Source organism: Pristis pectinata, unplaced genomic scaffold, assembly GCF_009764475.1.
Source record: "Pristis pectinata isolate sPriPec2 unplaced genomic scaffold, sPriPec2.1.pri scaffold_105_arrow_ctg1, whole genome shotgun sequence".
In the NCBI taxonomy this organism is placed as follows: domain Eukaryota; kingdom Metazoa; phylum Chordata; class Chondrichthyes; order Rhinopristiformes; family Pristidae; genus Pristis; species Pristis pectinata.
In genome coordinates, this window is record NW_026262456.1 from 90157 (window position 1) to 104019 (window position 13863).

At 57.0% G+C, this 13863-nt stretch overlaps 1 protein-coding gene across 1 annotated transcript; it reads left to right on the forward strand.

Moving 5' to 3' along the window:
• The first annotated feature begins 327 nt into the window (after window positions 1-327).
• LOC127567093 (zinc finger protein OZF-like) lies at window positions 328-10532 on the forward strand. The gene is made up of 2 exons (XM_052009762.1): window positions 328-568; window positions 8757-10532. Exon 2 carries the CDS (start codon window positions 8813-8815, stop codon window positions 10469-10471), a length of 1659 nt encoding a protein of 552 aa, XP_051865722.1. The 5' UTR covers window positions 328-568; window positions 8757-8812; the 3' UTR covers window positions 10472-10532.
• The last annotated feature ends 3331 nt before the right edge of the window (window positions 10533-13863 follow it).

The window sequence follows — 13863 nt, forward strand, 5'->3', positions numbered from 1 at the left end:
CCAACCGCCTCCAGCACGCGCGCCGTTCGAATCCCAACCGTCAACTCGCGCTCGCGTCTCCCGCCAAGGGGAGAATTCGCGCCGCTGTTGACTGCCACTCGCTCCGGCCAATAAGAGCCCGCGAAGGGGGCGGGACGTCGGCCACGATTGGTGCTTTACGAGACGTCGCGTCCAAGAAGGGGCGGGGTTTTCGCCCAGCGATTGACATTCGCCGGACGCGGTGCTGATTCCGAGCACAGTGATTGGTCGGAAGAAGGGACCCACCCCCCCCTCCCTCCGCCCCACGGGGCTCTTGATTGACGCGTCACGTGGGGACGGGGCCGCGCTCGACCCGACGTGAGGAGAAGGCCGCGGCACCGAGGCGGTGATTGGTCGGCGCTGCCGCCCGTCAAGTGCGCGACGAGTGCCGATTGGACGGGTAGGCAGACCGCGTCCCCGCCCCTCGACGCCGACGCCGCCCCCCCCCTCCTCCTCCCCGAGGGGTCCTCGGCCCTCAGTCGACGGGCAGACGGCGGCGGGAGAAGAGGCGGCGGACGGAACGGATAGTAACCGAGCGGCGGGGCCCGAGGTGAAGTGACGGTCGCGGCGGGGGGCGGGAAGGAGGAGAGGGGCGGCGGCGGGCGCCGGCAGAAGGTTCTGGAAGCCGGAAGTGGAGGCGCTACGGCGCTCGCCGCCCAGGGCGAGGCGGAGTGACTGGGCCCGGGCGGGGCGTAGGAGGAGGGGGCGGGGCGTGGGAGGAGGGGGCGGGGCGTAGGGGGAGTGGGAGGGGCATGGGGAGAATGGGAGGGGGCGGGGCGTAGGGAGGGGGCGTGGGAGCAGGGGGCGGGGCGTAGGGAGAGTGGGAGGGGCGTAGTGTGGGGGGGGGAGGGGTAGGGAGGGGGAGGCGGGGAGGGGCGTGGGGAGTGGGGGCGCATAGGGAGTAGGGGAGGGGTGTAGGGTGAGGGAGGCGGGGAGTAGGGAGGGGTGTAGGGAGAGGTGGGCGGGGTGTGGGAGGAGGGGGCGGGGCGTAGGGAGAGGTGGGAGGGGCGTAAGAGTAGGGGAGGGTCGTAGGGAGTAGCGGGTGGGGCGTATGAGGAGGGGGCGGGGCATCGGGAGAGTGGGAGGGGTGTAGGGAGAGGGGGCGTAGGGATTAGGGAGAGGGCTGAAGGGGAGGGGGCGGGGCGTAGGGAGTGGGGGTGTAGGAGGGGTGGGGCGTAGGGGAGAGGGGCGGTGTGTAGGAGTATGAGGGTGAGGGGCATAGGGGGTGGGGTGTGCCCTAGGCCCTGCCCCTCACTCCCCCTTCCACACTCCTTGCTCCTCCCACTCTCCCCTCTGCCCCACTTCCCCATCCTCCTCTCCCACTTCCTCCCCTCCCCATTCCCCCCTCGTCCTCAACCTCCTCACTTCCCCCCCTCTCTGACAACACCCCTATTCCTCCCCTCACAGCCCCCCCCTCATTCCCCTGTCCCCATTCCCTTCCCACTTGTTCCCTGTCCCTGGCCCCCTCTCTGACTCTCCCTCCCTCCCTCTGCCTTTCCCCTCCCTCTGCCTCGCCTCTCCCCTCCCTCCCTCCCTCCAAATCTCTCTTCCCTCCCTCCCTCTGTCTGACTCACCCCCCATTCTCCCCTCACTTCCCTCACTCCATCCCCCTCCCTCGTTCCTTTTCCCTCCACCCTATCACTTCCCTCTCTCCCACCAGCCGTCTTGCCTACAATCGCAACCCTCCCCGACCTCCCAAACACCCCACTGCTTTCCCCATCTGTGCCCACCTGAGAATCTCCCCTCAACCCTGCCTCCCCAGAGTAACCTCTCCCTCTCCCTCCTATGTCCTCTCTTCCCTTTCTCAACCCACCCTCCCTCCTCCCCGATCCCACTCTTGTCCACCCCCCTCCCCACTCATGAGTTTTTACCTGCCTTCCCCGGACACCCTCTCTTTCTCCACAAATGGGAGAGGTTGGACAACCTTGGGCTTTTTTCCCTGGAGCAGCGGAAGCTGAGGGGTGAAGTGTATAAAATGACTAGGGGCATAGATAGGGTGGACAAGCAATATCTGTTTCCCATTATTGGGCAATCCAATACTAGAGGGCGTGCATTGAAGATGAGAGGGGGTAGGTTCAGAACAGACGTGAGGGGTACGTTTTTTACCGTGAGAGTGGTGGATGCCTGGAATGCGTTGCCTGATAGGGTGATGGAGGCAAATTCATTGGGGGCTTTTAAGAGGGGCTTGGATAGGTACATGAATGAGAGGGAAATGGAGGCATATGGGCATTGTGTAGGTAGGAGGGAATAGCTATGTTGGCACAACATTGTGGGCCGAAGGGCCTGTTCTGTGTTGTACTGTTCTATAAACCGGAGGCCGCAGTCCCCATCTCCCACCTCCCGATCCCTGGGCATTGAAGACAAGCAGGACGCTCCTTGGGATTGTCCCTGTCGCTGCGTTGTGTGTGGAGACCTGGACAGGCTGTGGAGGAGGGTGTCAAGTACACACACAAGAGTCAGGGCATCATTCAGTGCAGCACAGAAGCGGGCCCTCCGGCCCAACACGTCCATGCTGACCGCGACATCTATATATGCCAGTCCCACTTGTCTGCGTTTGGCTCATCTCCCTCTGGACCTTTCCTATCCAATGTACCTGTGCAAATGTCTTTTAAGCGTAATTGTACCACAAAGAGGCACAGATCAAGTGGACAGTCAGAGACTTTTTCCCAGGGCGACAACGGCTAACACAAGGGGACATAATTTCAAGGTGATTGGAGGAAGGTATAAGGGGGATGTCAGGGGTAAGTTTTTTTACACAGAGAGTGGTGGGTGCGTGGAACGCACTGCCGGCAGAGGTGGTGGGGGCAGATACATTAGGGACATTTAAGACACTCTAAGACACATGAATGATGGAGAAATGGGGGGCTATGTGGGAGGGAAGGGTTAGATAGATCTCAGAGCAGGATAAAGTGTCGGCACAACATCGTAGGCCGAAGAGCCTGTACTGTGCTGTACTGTTCTATGTTCTACCAGATCCTCTGGCAGTTCGTTCCATATACCCACCACCCTCTGTGTGGGAAAAGCCTGCCCCTCAGGTGCCCTGTAAATCTCTCCCTTCTCACCTTAAACCTGTGCCCTCTAGTTTTAGACCCCCTTACGCTGGGGAAAAGACTCACACAGCCTGATCTACGCCCCTCATGATCTTATAAACCTCAACCAGATCACCCCCCTCAGCCTCCTTCGCTCCAGGGAAAGCAGTACCAGCCTGTCTGGTCTCTCCTCATAACCACAGGCCTTCACTCTGGGCAACATCCTGGTGAATCTCTCATGCACTCTCTCTGCTGTTATCCTGTAGCGTGGTGACCAGAACTGTGCACGAATACCTTGAATACCTTGACAGGAGGGAGGGGGAGAGAGAGAGAGAGATGAGGTACTGGGGACTCATCGTTATGGGCTGGGAGCATTCAGCCAGAACAACAAAATCACCTTTCCCAGAGTATCCAAGTTTTTCCAGAGCCAAGGCCTGTTTTCTGTGCCAAAGTTAATGGCAGGATTCTTGGTAGTGTGGAGGAGCAGAGGGTTCTGGGGGTCCATATCCACAGATCCCTGAAAGTTGCCTCACAGGTGGATGGGGTAGTTAAGAAAGCTTATGGGGTATTAGCTTTCATAAGTCGTGGGATCGAGTTTAAGAGCCGCGAGGTAATGATGCAGCTCTGCAAAACTCTGGTCAGACCACACTTGGAGCACTGTGTCCAGTTCTGGTCGCCTCATTATAGGAGGGATGTGGAAGCGTTGGAAAGGCTGCAGAGGAGATTTACCAGGACGCTGCCCGGTTTAGAGAGGATGCATTATGAGGAGACTAAGGGAGCTGGGGCTTTACTCTTTGGAGAGAAGGAGGATGAGACATGATAGAGGTGCACAAAATATTACAAGGAATAGATAGAGTGGACAGCCAGCGCCTCTTTCCCAGGGCACCAATGCTCAATACAAGAGGGCACGGCTTTAAAGTAATGGGTGGGAAGTTCAAGGGAGATATCAGAGGAAGGTTTTTTACCCAGAGAGTGGTTGGGGCATGGAATGCGCTGCCTGGGGCGGTGGTGGAGGCAGGTACATTGGTCAAATTCAAGAGATTGCTAGATAAGCATACGGAGGAATTTAAAATAGAGGGATATGTGGGAGGAAGGGGTTAGATAGTCTTAGGCGAGGTCTAAAGGTCAGCACAACATTGTGGGCCAAAGGGCCTGTATTGTGCTCTACTGTTCTATGTTCATCCGGGAAGTCAATCCCCCCACTGATAAGTCAAGCAGGGCACAGCTCGAGCAGCTACAGGCTGCGTGATGAGCTGATCAACCCACCAGGCAACCATAGCCTGATCTCTCCGAAATGGCTTCAAGCAAAGATTCTCTCATGACTGATGGCTCACGGAGCCATCGACCAGGGCTTGATCCCGACCTCTGACGCTCTGTGTGTGTCCGGGGACTTTGCGTCCACATCCGGGGCTTCCTCCCTGGGTGCCCTGGTTTCTACCCACATCCCAAAGACAGAATGGATGGGTAAATCACTCTCCTCCACCACCACCACCCCCCCCACCCCCCGTGTGTGTGAGTGAGGGGTGGAATCAGGTTTATTATCACAGACATACATTGTGAAAGTTGTTGCTTTGTGGCAGCAATACAGTGCAAGACATAAGAATTACTGTAAGTTAAAAAAATAAATAAATAGCGCAAAAGAGGGGTAAAGAGGTGGTGTTCATGGACCGTTCAGAGATCTGGCAGTGGAGGGGAAGAAGCTGTTCCTGAATCGTTGGGTGTGGGTCTTCAGGCTCCTGTACCTCCTCCCCGATGGTAGTAACAAGAAGAGGGCATGTCCCGGGACGGTGAGGGTCCTTAGTGATGGATGCCGCCTTCTTGAGGTGCCGCCTCTGGAAGATGTCCTCAAGAGTCTTATAACAGCAGGATAGAAGCTGTCAGAGGGTCATAGAGGAATACAGCACGGATACAGGCCCTTTGGCCCAACCAGTCCGTGCCGACCACAGTGCCCACCCAGCTAGTGCCAATTTCCAGCATTTGGCTCATCTCTCTCCAGGTCCCGCCCCTCCGTGTACCTATCCAAGTGCTTCTTCAATGATACCGTTGTACCTGCCTCAACCACTTCCTTGGGCAGCTCGTTCTCAAGGTGTCCTCGATGGTGGGGAGGGTTGTGCCCGCGATGGGGCTGGCTGACAGCGGAGGGGAAGAAGCTGTTCCTGAATCGTTGAGTGTGGGTCTTCAGGCTCCTGTACCTCCTCCCCAATGGTAGTAACGAGAAGAGGGCATGTCCCGGGACGGTGAGGTGTCCTCAGTGACGGATGCCACCTTCTTGAGGTGCCACCTTCTTGAGGCACCACCTCTTGAAGATGTCCTCGATGGCGGGGAGGGTTGTGCCCGTGATGGAGTTGGTGGGAATGCGTTAAGAATGGACAAGGCTGGTGTACAAATGCGTGTTCGATGGTCAGCACAGGCTCGGGGGGCCGAAGGGCCCCGTGTCCTGTGCTGTATCTCTAAGGCACTCCTTTACACCCAAGAAGTGGAATGTGATCTGCGGACGGGGGCAGCAAGGGATCAGGTTACCTGTTGTGAAATGTAGTATTCTCACCGCACACCCAGATGCTCCCAGGGCACTACCCACTATAAACAAACAAACCGAGACCTACACGCAACTTGTGGAGCCTTGTTTACTCCACCAGGCCCAATCCCTCTCTCTCTCTCTCTGTCTGAGTCAGCTGCAAGCTGGGATCTAATTAAGGAGTTTGAGGGGGGTTTATATACAATAACAATCCCTGGGAGTGGGTTACAGGCTGAGATCTAACCCAGGGGTGGGGGTGTGGATTTAATATGTAAAATAATAGATCTCAAGGAGTGAGCTACAGGCTGGGATCCAATTCAAGGGTTCGGGGGGTTTTATATATAAAATAATAGATTCCCAGGTGTGTGTTACAGGCTGGGATCTAATCCAGGAGTTCGGGAGGTTTATATATGGAATAATAGATCCCTGGGTTACAGGCTGGGATCTAATCCAGGGGTTCGGGGGGTTTATATATAAAATAACAGGTCCCCGGGTGTGGGTTACAGGCTGGGATCTAATCCAGGGGTTCGGGGGGTTTATATATAAAATAACAGGTCCCCGGGTTGGGTTACAGACTGGGATCTAATCCAGGAGTTCGGGAGGTTTAAATGTAGAATAATAGATCCCTGGGAGTGGGTTACAGGCTGGGATCTAATCCAGGCATTCGGTGGGGTTTATATATAGAATAACAGATCCCCGGGATTGGGTTACAGGCTGGGATCTAATCCAGGGGTTCGGAGGGGGGTTGGGGTTTATATGTAGAATAACAGATCCCTGGGATTGGGTTACAGGCTGGGATCTAATTCGGGGTGGGTGGGGGGGCGCGGGGCGGTTATATGTAGAATAACAGATCCCCGGGATGGAGGATTGCATGTAGTTCTGCTCACTACACTGTAGGGAGGATGTGCCAGTGCTGGAGAGGGTGCAGAGGAGATTCACCAGGATGTTACCTGGGATGGGGCATCTTGGTTATGAGCAGGGACTGGAAAGACTGGGTCTGTTGTCCCTGGAGCACAGGGAGGTTAAGAGGGGATATGACTGAGATATTTAAAGTTATGAGGGATATCGATAGGGTAGACCGCAGGAAACTTTACCCTGTATCGGAGGTAGGTAGAGCTAGAGGACACAGATTTATGGTACGGGTGAGATATTTAGAGGGGATCTGAGGGGGATATTCTTCACCCAGAGGGTGTGAGTACCTGGAATGCACTGCTGGAGAAAGTGGTGGAAGCAGAATTCCCAACAGCATTCAAGAGGTGTTGTAGCTTTACTCCTTTGTTCATAGTTCTAGTCCATTGCTCCACAACACAAGTAGACAGGGCAGTGAAGAAAGTGTTGGGCACCTTCCCCTTCATTGGTCAGGGCATTGAGTGTAAAAGTCGGGAAGTCACGTTACAGCTGTATAAAACTGGTCGGGCTGCACTGTGTCTGGTCGCCCCGTTACAGGGAGGGTGGTGGGGAGGGAGGTGGTGGTGGCACTTCAGACAGGGTGCAGAAGAGGTTCACCAGGACGCTGCCTGGATTAGAGGGTATGACCTACACGGAGAGGTGGGATAGACTTGGGTTGTTCTCTCCAGAGCGGCAGAGGCTGAAGGGAGAGGTTTCTAAGATCACGAGAGGCACAGATAGAGCAGACAACCGGGGTCTTTCTCCCCCCAGGGTGGAAATGTCTAATACCAGAGGGCGTGCATTTAAGGTGAGAGGGGGGAAAGTTCAAAGGGGATGTGGGGGGCAAGTTTTTTTTACACAGAGAGCGGTGGGTGCCTGAAATGTGCTGCCAGGGGTGGGGGTGGAGGCAGATACAACAGAGGGGTTTAAGAGGCTGTTAGACAAGCCCATGGATGTGCAGGGAATGGAGGGATAGAGATCATGTACAGGCAGAAGGGATTTAGTTTAATTTGGCATCGTGTTGGGCACAGACAGGATGGGCTGAAGGGTCTTCCTGTGCTGTGCTTTTCTATGTTCTAAGTGTCTGGACGAGCACTTTGGTATTGTCATTAGAATTGGTTTATTATTGGTATTGGTTTATTATTGTCACTTGTGCCGAGGTCCAGTGAAAAACTTGTCTTGCAAACTGATCGTACAGGTCAATTCATTACACAGTGCAGTTACATTGAGTTAGTACAGAGTGCACTGATGTAGTACAGGTAAAAACAATAACAGTACAAAGTAAAGTGTCACAGCTACAGGGAAGTGCATTGCAGGTAGACAATAAGGTGCAAGGTCACAACAAGGTAGATCGCGAGGTCAGAGTCCATCTCATCGTATAAGGGAACCGTTCAATAGTCTTATCACCGTGGGGTAGAAGCCGTCCTTAAGTCTGGTGGTACGTGCCCTCAGGCTCCTGTATCTTCTACCCGATGGAAGAGGAGAGAAGAGAGAATGTCCCAGGCGGGTGGGGTCTTTGATTATACTGGCTGCTTCACCAAGGCAGCGAGAGGTAAAGACAAAGGAGGGGAGGCTGGTGTCCGTGATGCGCTGGGCTGTGTCCACAACTCTCTGCAGATCCTTGCGGTCCTGGGCAGAGCAGTTGCCGTACCAAGCCGTGATGCATCCAGATAGGATACCTTCTGTGGTGCATCGATAGAAGTTGGTGAGGGTCAAAGGGGGATATACCGAATTTCTTCAGCCTCCTGAGGAAACAGAGGCGCTGGTGAGCTTTCTTGGCCGTGGCATTTCCGTGATCGGACCAGGACAGGCTGTTGGTGATGTTCACTCCCAGGAACTTGAAGCTTTCGACCCTCTCGACCTCAGCACCGTTGATGCAGACAGGTGCATGTACACCGCCCCCTTTCCTGAAGTCAATGACCAGCTCTTTTGTTTCGCTGACATTGAGGGAAAGGTTGTTGTCATGACACCATTCAACTGAGCTCTCTACCTCCTTCCTGTACTCTGACTCATCGCTGTTTGAGATACGGCCTCCAACGGTGGTGTCATCTGCAAACTTGTAGATGGAGTTAGAGCAGAATCTGGCCGCGCAGTCGTGAGTGTATAGGGAGTAGAGTAGAGGGCTGAGGACACAGCCTTGTGGGGCACCAGTGCTGAGGACGGTCGTGCCGAAGGTGTTGCTGCCTATGGTGTGGAAGGTTTATGGGGCCGAGTGTTTGGGAGGTGGGATTTGGGTGGGGGTGGGGGGGGTGGGGTGTGTGCCCACCGCTCGGGCCGAGGTGACCAACATTCCTCTTCTCCTGCAGGGTGGCAGGGAGTGCCCACCACCACCACCAGTGCCCCCACCTCGCGTCGCAGGGCGATGGACGGCGACCTTGATCCCGCCCCGGGGGTGGCCGAGCAGGGAGACGACGGGCAGGTGGAGGCGCCGAGGGCGGAGGAGGAGGCCGAACCACAGGACGTGAAGGAGGAGGAGGAAGAGGAGGGCTCGTCGTCCCAGATCGAGGAGGAGGATGAGGATGAGGAGGAAGAGGAGGCCCGCGACAGGGAGGAGGATCGGGAATCACAGGAAGAGGCCGGAACGCCGGGGGGTGCCACTCTCCGGCAGCCCAGGCGAGCAGTCGCCCGGCGGGGTGGGCGGGCGCGGGGCCGGGCCCACCCTGAGGGCCGGGCCCACCCCTGCCCGCTGTGCGGCCGCTCCTTCGCCCAGCCCTCCGACCTGCGCGCCCACCGGCGCACCCACACTGGCGAGCGCCCCTTCGGCTGCGGCGCCTGTGGCCGCTCCTTCGCCCAGTCCTCCACCCTGCTCAACCACCGGCGCACCCACACCGGCGAGCGGCCCTTCGGCTGTGGCGCCTGTGGCCGCTCCTTCGCCCAGTCCTCCACCCTGCACACCCACCGGCGCACCCACACTGGCGAGCGGCCCTTCAAGTGCGGCCGCTGCGACCGCGCCTTCGCTCAGTCCTCTGTCCTCCTCAACCACCAGCGCACGCACACAGCTGGCGAGGAGGGGCAGGACGGCGAGGAGGGGCGGGACGGCGAGGAGGAGGAGAAACCGGAGGAGTCACCGGCTCCGTCCCCTGCCGACGCCCCCCACCGCTGCCCCGTCTGCCAGCAGGCCTTCGCCACGCCGGCCCAGCTGCTGGTCCACCGCCGTGCCCACACTGGCGACCGGCCCTTCCTCTGCGACGTCTGCCAGGAGGCCTTCGCAGAGCCCTCCCAGCTGGCCGTCCACCGCCGCACTCACGCTGGTGAGCGCCCCTACGAGTGCCCCGTCTGCCACAAGCGCTTCGCCTACGACTCCTCGCTGGCCATGCATCGGCGGGCGCACGACGGCGAGCGGCCCTACCGCTGTGGTGCCTGCGGCAAGTCCTTCGCCACCTCCGCCAAGCTGCTGCACCACCGGCGCCAGGCCCACAGCTCCGAGGCGCCCGCCCGCTGCCCTGTCTGCCAGAAGAGCTTCGGCAGCCCCGCCCTGCTGTCCCGGCACCAGCGGGGGCACGGGGACAGTGGCGGAGGTGGCCCCCACCGCTGCGAGGTGTGCGGCCGCTCCTTCACCCAGCCGGTCCACCTGGCCAACCACCGGCGCACCCACGCCGGGCAGCGCCCCTTCCAGTGCCCCACCTGCGGCCGCTCCTTCGCCCAGTCCTCTGACGTGCTCAAGCACCAGCGCACCCACACCGGCGAGAAGCCCTTCCAGTGCGAGCTGTGCGACCGCTCCTTCACCCAGCTTTCCACCCTGCTCAACCACCAGCGCATCCACCTGGGCGAGAAGCCCCACCGCTGCGAGGCGTGCGGCCGCTCCTTCACCCAGCTCTCCACTCTGCTCAACCACCAGCGCACCCACACCGGCGAGAAGCCCTTCAAGTGCGAGACTTGCGACAAGGCCTTCGCCCAGTCCTCCAGCCTGCTCAACCACCGGCGCATCCACACCGGTGAGAAGCCCTTCCGGTGCCTGCTGTGTGCCAAGTCCTTCGCCACCTCCTCCTCCCTCTCCGTCCACCAGCGCTCGCACGTCTGAGGCATCAGCGGGCGGGGGTGTGGAACTCCCTGTCTTTTCCACCCCCCCCCCCCCCCCCCCCCCCCCGAAACAGTCCTCTGGCACCGGAAACACCCTCGCCCCCCGAGGAATCCTCCCGACCAGCCATCTCCTCCTCCCCGTGGTCCGCGAGGAAGGGGGCCGGGGCAAGTCCAATCCCCGCGTTCGACTGCTGGAAGAGTCGGTGGGGGGGGGGGGGGGGTGCCTTTCGGCGGCAATAGCCGATGGGGCTGTTGCCGGCTGTAGGGTATCAAGTGAAGGGAAGGTGGAGTGGGGTCCCATCCGCCTCTCTCCCCAGAGAGCAACAGGGTTCACGGTCCAATGAGTTAAACGTAATGTCTCATCTCTCTTTCTCTCTCTCTCTGTCTCCCTCTCTGTCTTTCTATCTCTCTCTGTTTCTCTCTCCCTCTCTCTCTCTCTCTCTCTCTCTCTCTCTCTCTGTTTCTCTCTTTCTTTCTGTTTCTCTCTCTCTCTCTCTCTCTGTTTCTCTCTCTCTCTGTTTCTCCCCCTCTCTGTTTCTTCCCCCCCCCCCCCCCCCGTTCTGTACGAGAAACAAAACAAGATCCGAAATAAACAGTGGGAAAAACCAAAGCTGGTGTTTGGAGGGGGCATTCATTTTAACATACAGCAGCGCAGGGACAGGCCTGTCGGCCCTCGACGCTTGTACCGAACACAGTGCCAGATTAAACTAAATCCCTTCTGCCTACATGAGGTCCGTAACCCTCCATGCCCTATCTTGAAGCCTCTTAAGCACCTCCATCATATCTGCTTCCACCACCACCCCTGGAGGTGTACGGGCACCCACCACTCTTTGTGTGTAAAGAAAAAACACTTGCCCCGCACATCTCCTTTGAATTGACCCCCTCTCACCTTAAAGCTACGCCCTCTAGTATTGGACATTTCTCTCCTGGGAAAAGATTCTCAATCTCTATCCTGTCTATGCCTCTCATAACCTTATAAACCTCGATCAGGTCTCCCCTCAGCCTCCGCCGCTCCGGAGAGAACAACCCAAGTGTGTCCGACCTCTCCTTATAGCTCACGCCCTCTAATCCGGGCAGCGTCCCGGTGAACCTCTCCTGCACCCTCTCCGAAGCCCCCCGCACCCTCCCTGTAACGGGGGGGGGCAACCAGAACTGCACACAGTGCGGCCCAACTGGAGTCTTATACAGCCACGACGTGACTTCCCAACTCTTGTACTCGACGCCCCGACTAGTGAAGGCGAGCGTGCCGTACGCCTTCTTTACCGCCCTGTCTACTTGTGTGGCCACTTTCAGGGAGCTGTACACTTGCGCCCCAAGGTCCCTCTGTATGTCAATGCTATTGTGGATCCTGCCATTTAACTGTATACTTTCCTCGTACATTTGACCTCCTGACGTGCAACACCTTGAACTTGCCCGGATTAAACTCCACCTGCCCTTATTTGTAACCGAATATCCTTGGAGCGGCACAGGAAGAGCCCACGGCCCATCTGACTGATAGTCATAAAAACATAGGAGCAGAATTAGGCCATTCGGCCCATCGAATATGCTCCGCCATTCGATAGTGGCAGATTTTACCCTCTCAAATCCATTCTCCTGCCTTCTCCCCGTAACCTTCGACACCCTTACTAATCAAGAATCTTATCAACCTCCGCTCTAAATATGCCCAATGACTTGGCCCCCACAGCCGTCTGTGGTAATGTATTCCACAGATTCACCACCCTCTGGCTGAAGAAATTCCTCCTTATCTCTGTTCTGGGACCCCTGCTCTTTGTGATTTTTATAAATGACTTCGATGAGGATGTGGAAGGGTGGGTTAGTAAGTTTGCTGATGATACAAAGGTTGGTGGTGTTGTGGATAGTGTAGAAGGTTGCTGTAGATTACAACAGGATATTGATAGGATGCAGAGCTGGGCTGAGAAGTGGCAGATGGAGTTCAACCCGGAAAAGTGTGAAGCGATACACTACGGGAGGTGGAATTCGAAGGCAGAATACAAGGTTAATGGCAGGACTCTTAGCAGTGTGGAGGAACAGAGGGATCTTGGGGTCCACATCCATCGATCCCTTAAGGTTGCTACGCAGGTTGATAGGGTTGATAGAAGGCGTATGGTGTGCTGGCCTTCATTGGTCAGGGGATTGAGTTCAAGAGCCGCGAGGTGATGTTGCAGCTCTATAGAACTCTGGTCAGACCACACTTGGAGTATTGTGTTCAGTTCTGGTAGCCTCGTTATAGGAAGGATGTGGGAGCTTTAGAGAGGGTGCAGAGGAGATTTACCAGGATGCTGCCTGGATTGGAGAGCATGTCTTTTGAGGATAGGTTGAGCGATCTGGGGCTTTTCTCTTTGGAGAGGAGGAGGATGAGAGGTGACGATAGAGGTGCACAAGAGGCACAGATCGAGTGGACAGTCAGAGACTTTTTCCCAGGGCGACAGTGGCTAACACGAGGGGACATAATTTTAAGGCTGTGCCCTCTGGTCGTTGACTCTCCCACGTCCTCTCAATATCCACTCTATCCGGGCCTTTCAATATTTGGTAGTCACACCCTCCCTCGCATCCCCGGGGGCACTTGTCCACATTGTCTCCTGCTTGTTGTCCAAATCCCTGGCTCCAGCTTCATCCCCCCCCCCCCCCCCCCCCCCCTCCAATCCCTCCAACCCCGAGAACAATGTCTGACTCCTCCTGAACGGATTTAAGGACAGAGCTGAGGAGGAACTACTTTTCCCAGAGAGTAATGAATCTGTGGAATTCTCTGCCCAGGGAAGCAGTAGAGGCTACCTCATTAAATAGATTTACGACACGGTTAGATTTTTGCACAGTCGGGGAATTAAGGGTTCTGTGGAAAAGGCAGGTGGGTTGAGCTGAGTCCACGGCCAGATCAGCCACGATCTCATTGAGTGGTGGAGCAGGCTCGACGGGCCAGATGGCCTCCTCCTGCTCCTACTTCTTATGTTCTTATCCTTTACGACTTGGCTCCAGTCGTGTTCTGCCACCGAGAGTTTCACTGTCCGGGAGAAGAAATCTCTCCTCGCCTCAACCTCAAATGGCCTGGTCTCCCTGTGTCTAACCAGTCCGGTCCCATGGGGAGCAGCTAATTCCCCTGGGCCAGGGCCGATCACCTTCCTGCCCTCTCACAGTCTCCCTCCATTCCCCTTGGTGTCCCGAAATTACCCGGCTCTGTTTGGACAAACCCACCGGCCAAGGCGCGTAGGTTAGCAGCTTCATTGGCCGCCGCTGGCTGGAGGAAGGTGGAATCCGGGCCAAGTCGGCGGGAATGTGGGGAGAACAGAATGTGGGGTTAACTGGGGTCTGTGCAAATGGGCTGGCATGGACCCACTGGGCCAAGTGGCCTGTTTCCGCACCACATCTCTCTCTCTCTCTTTCTCTCTCTCCGTGACT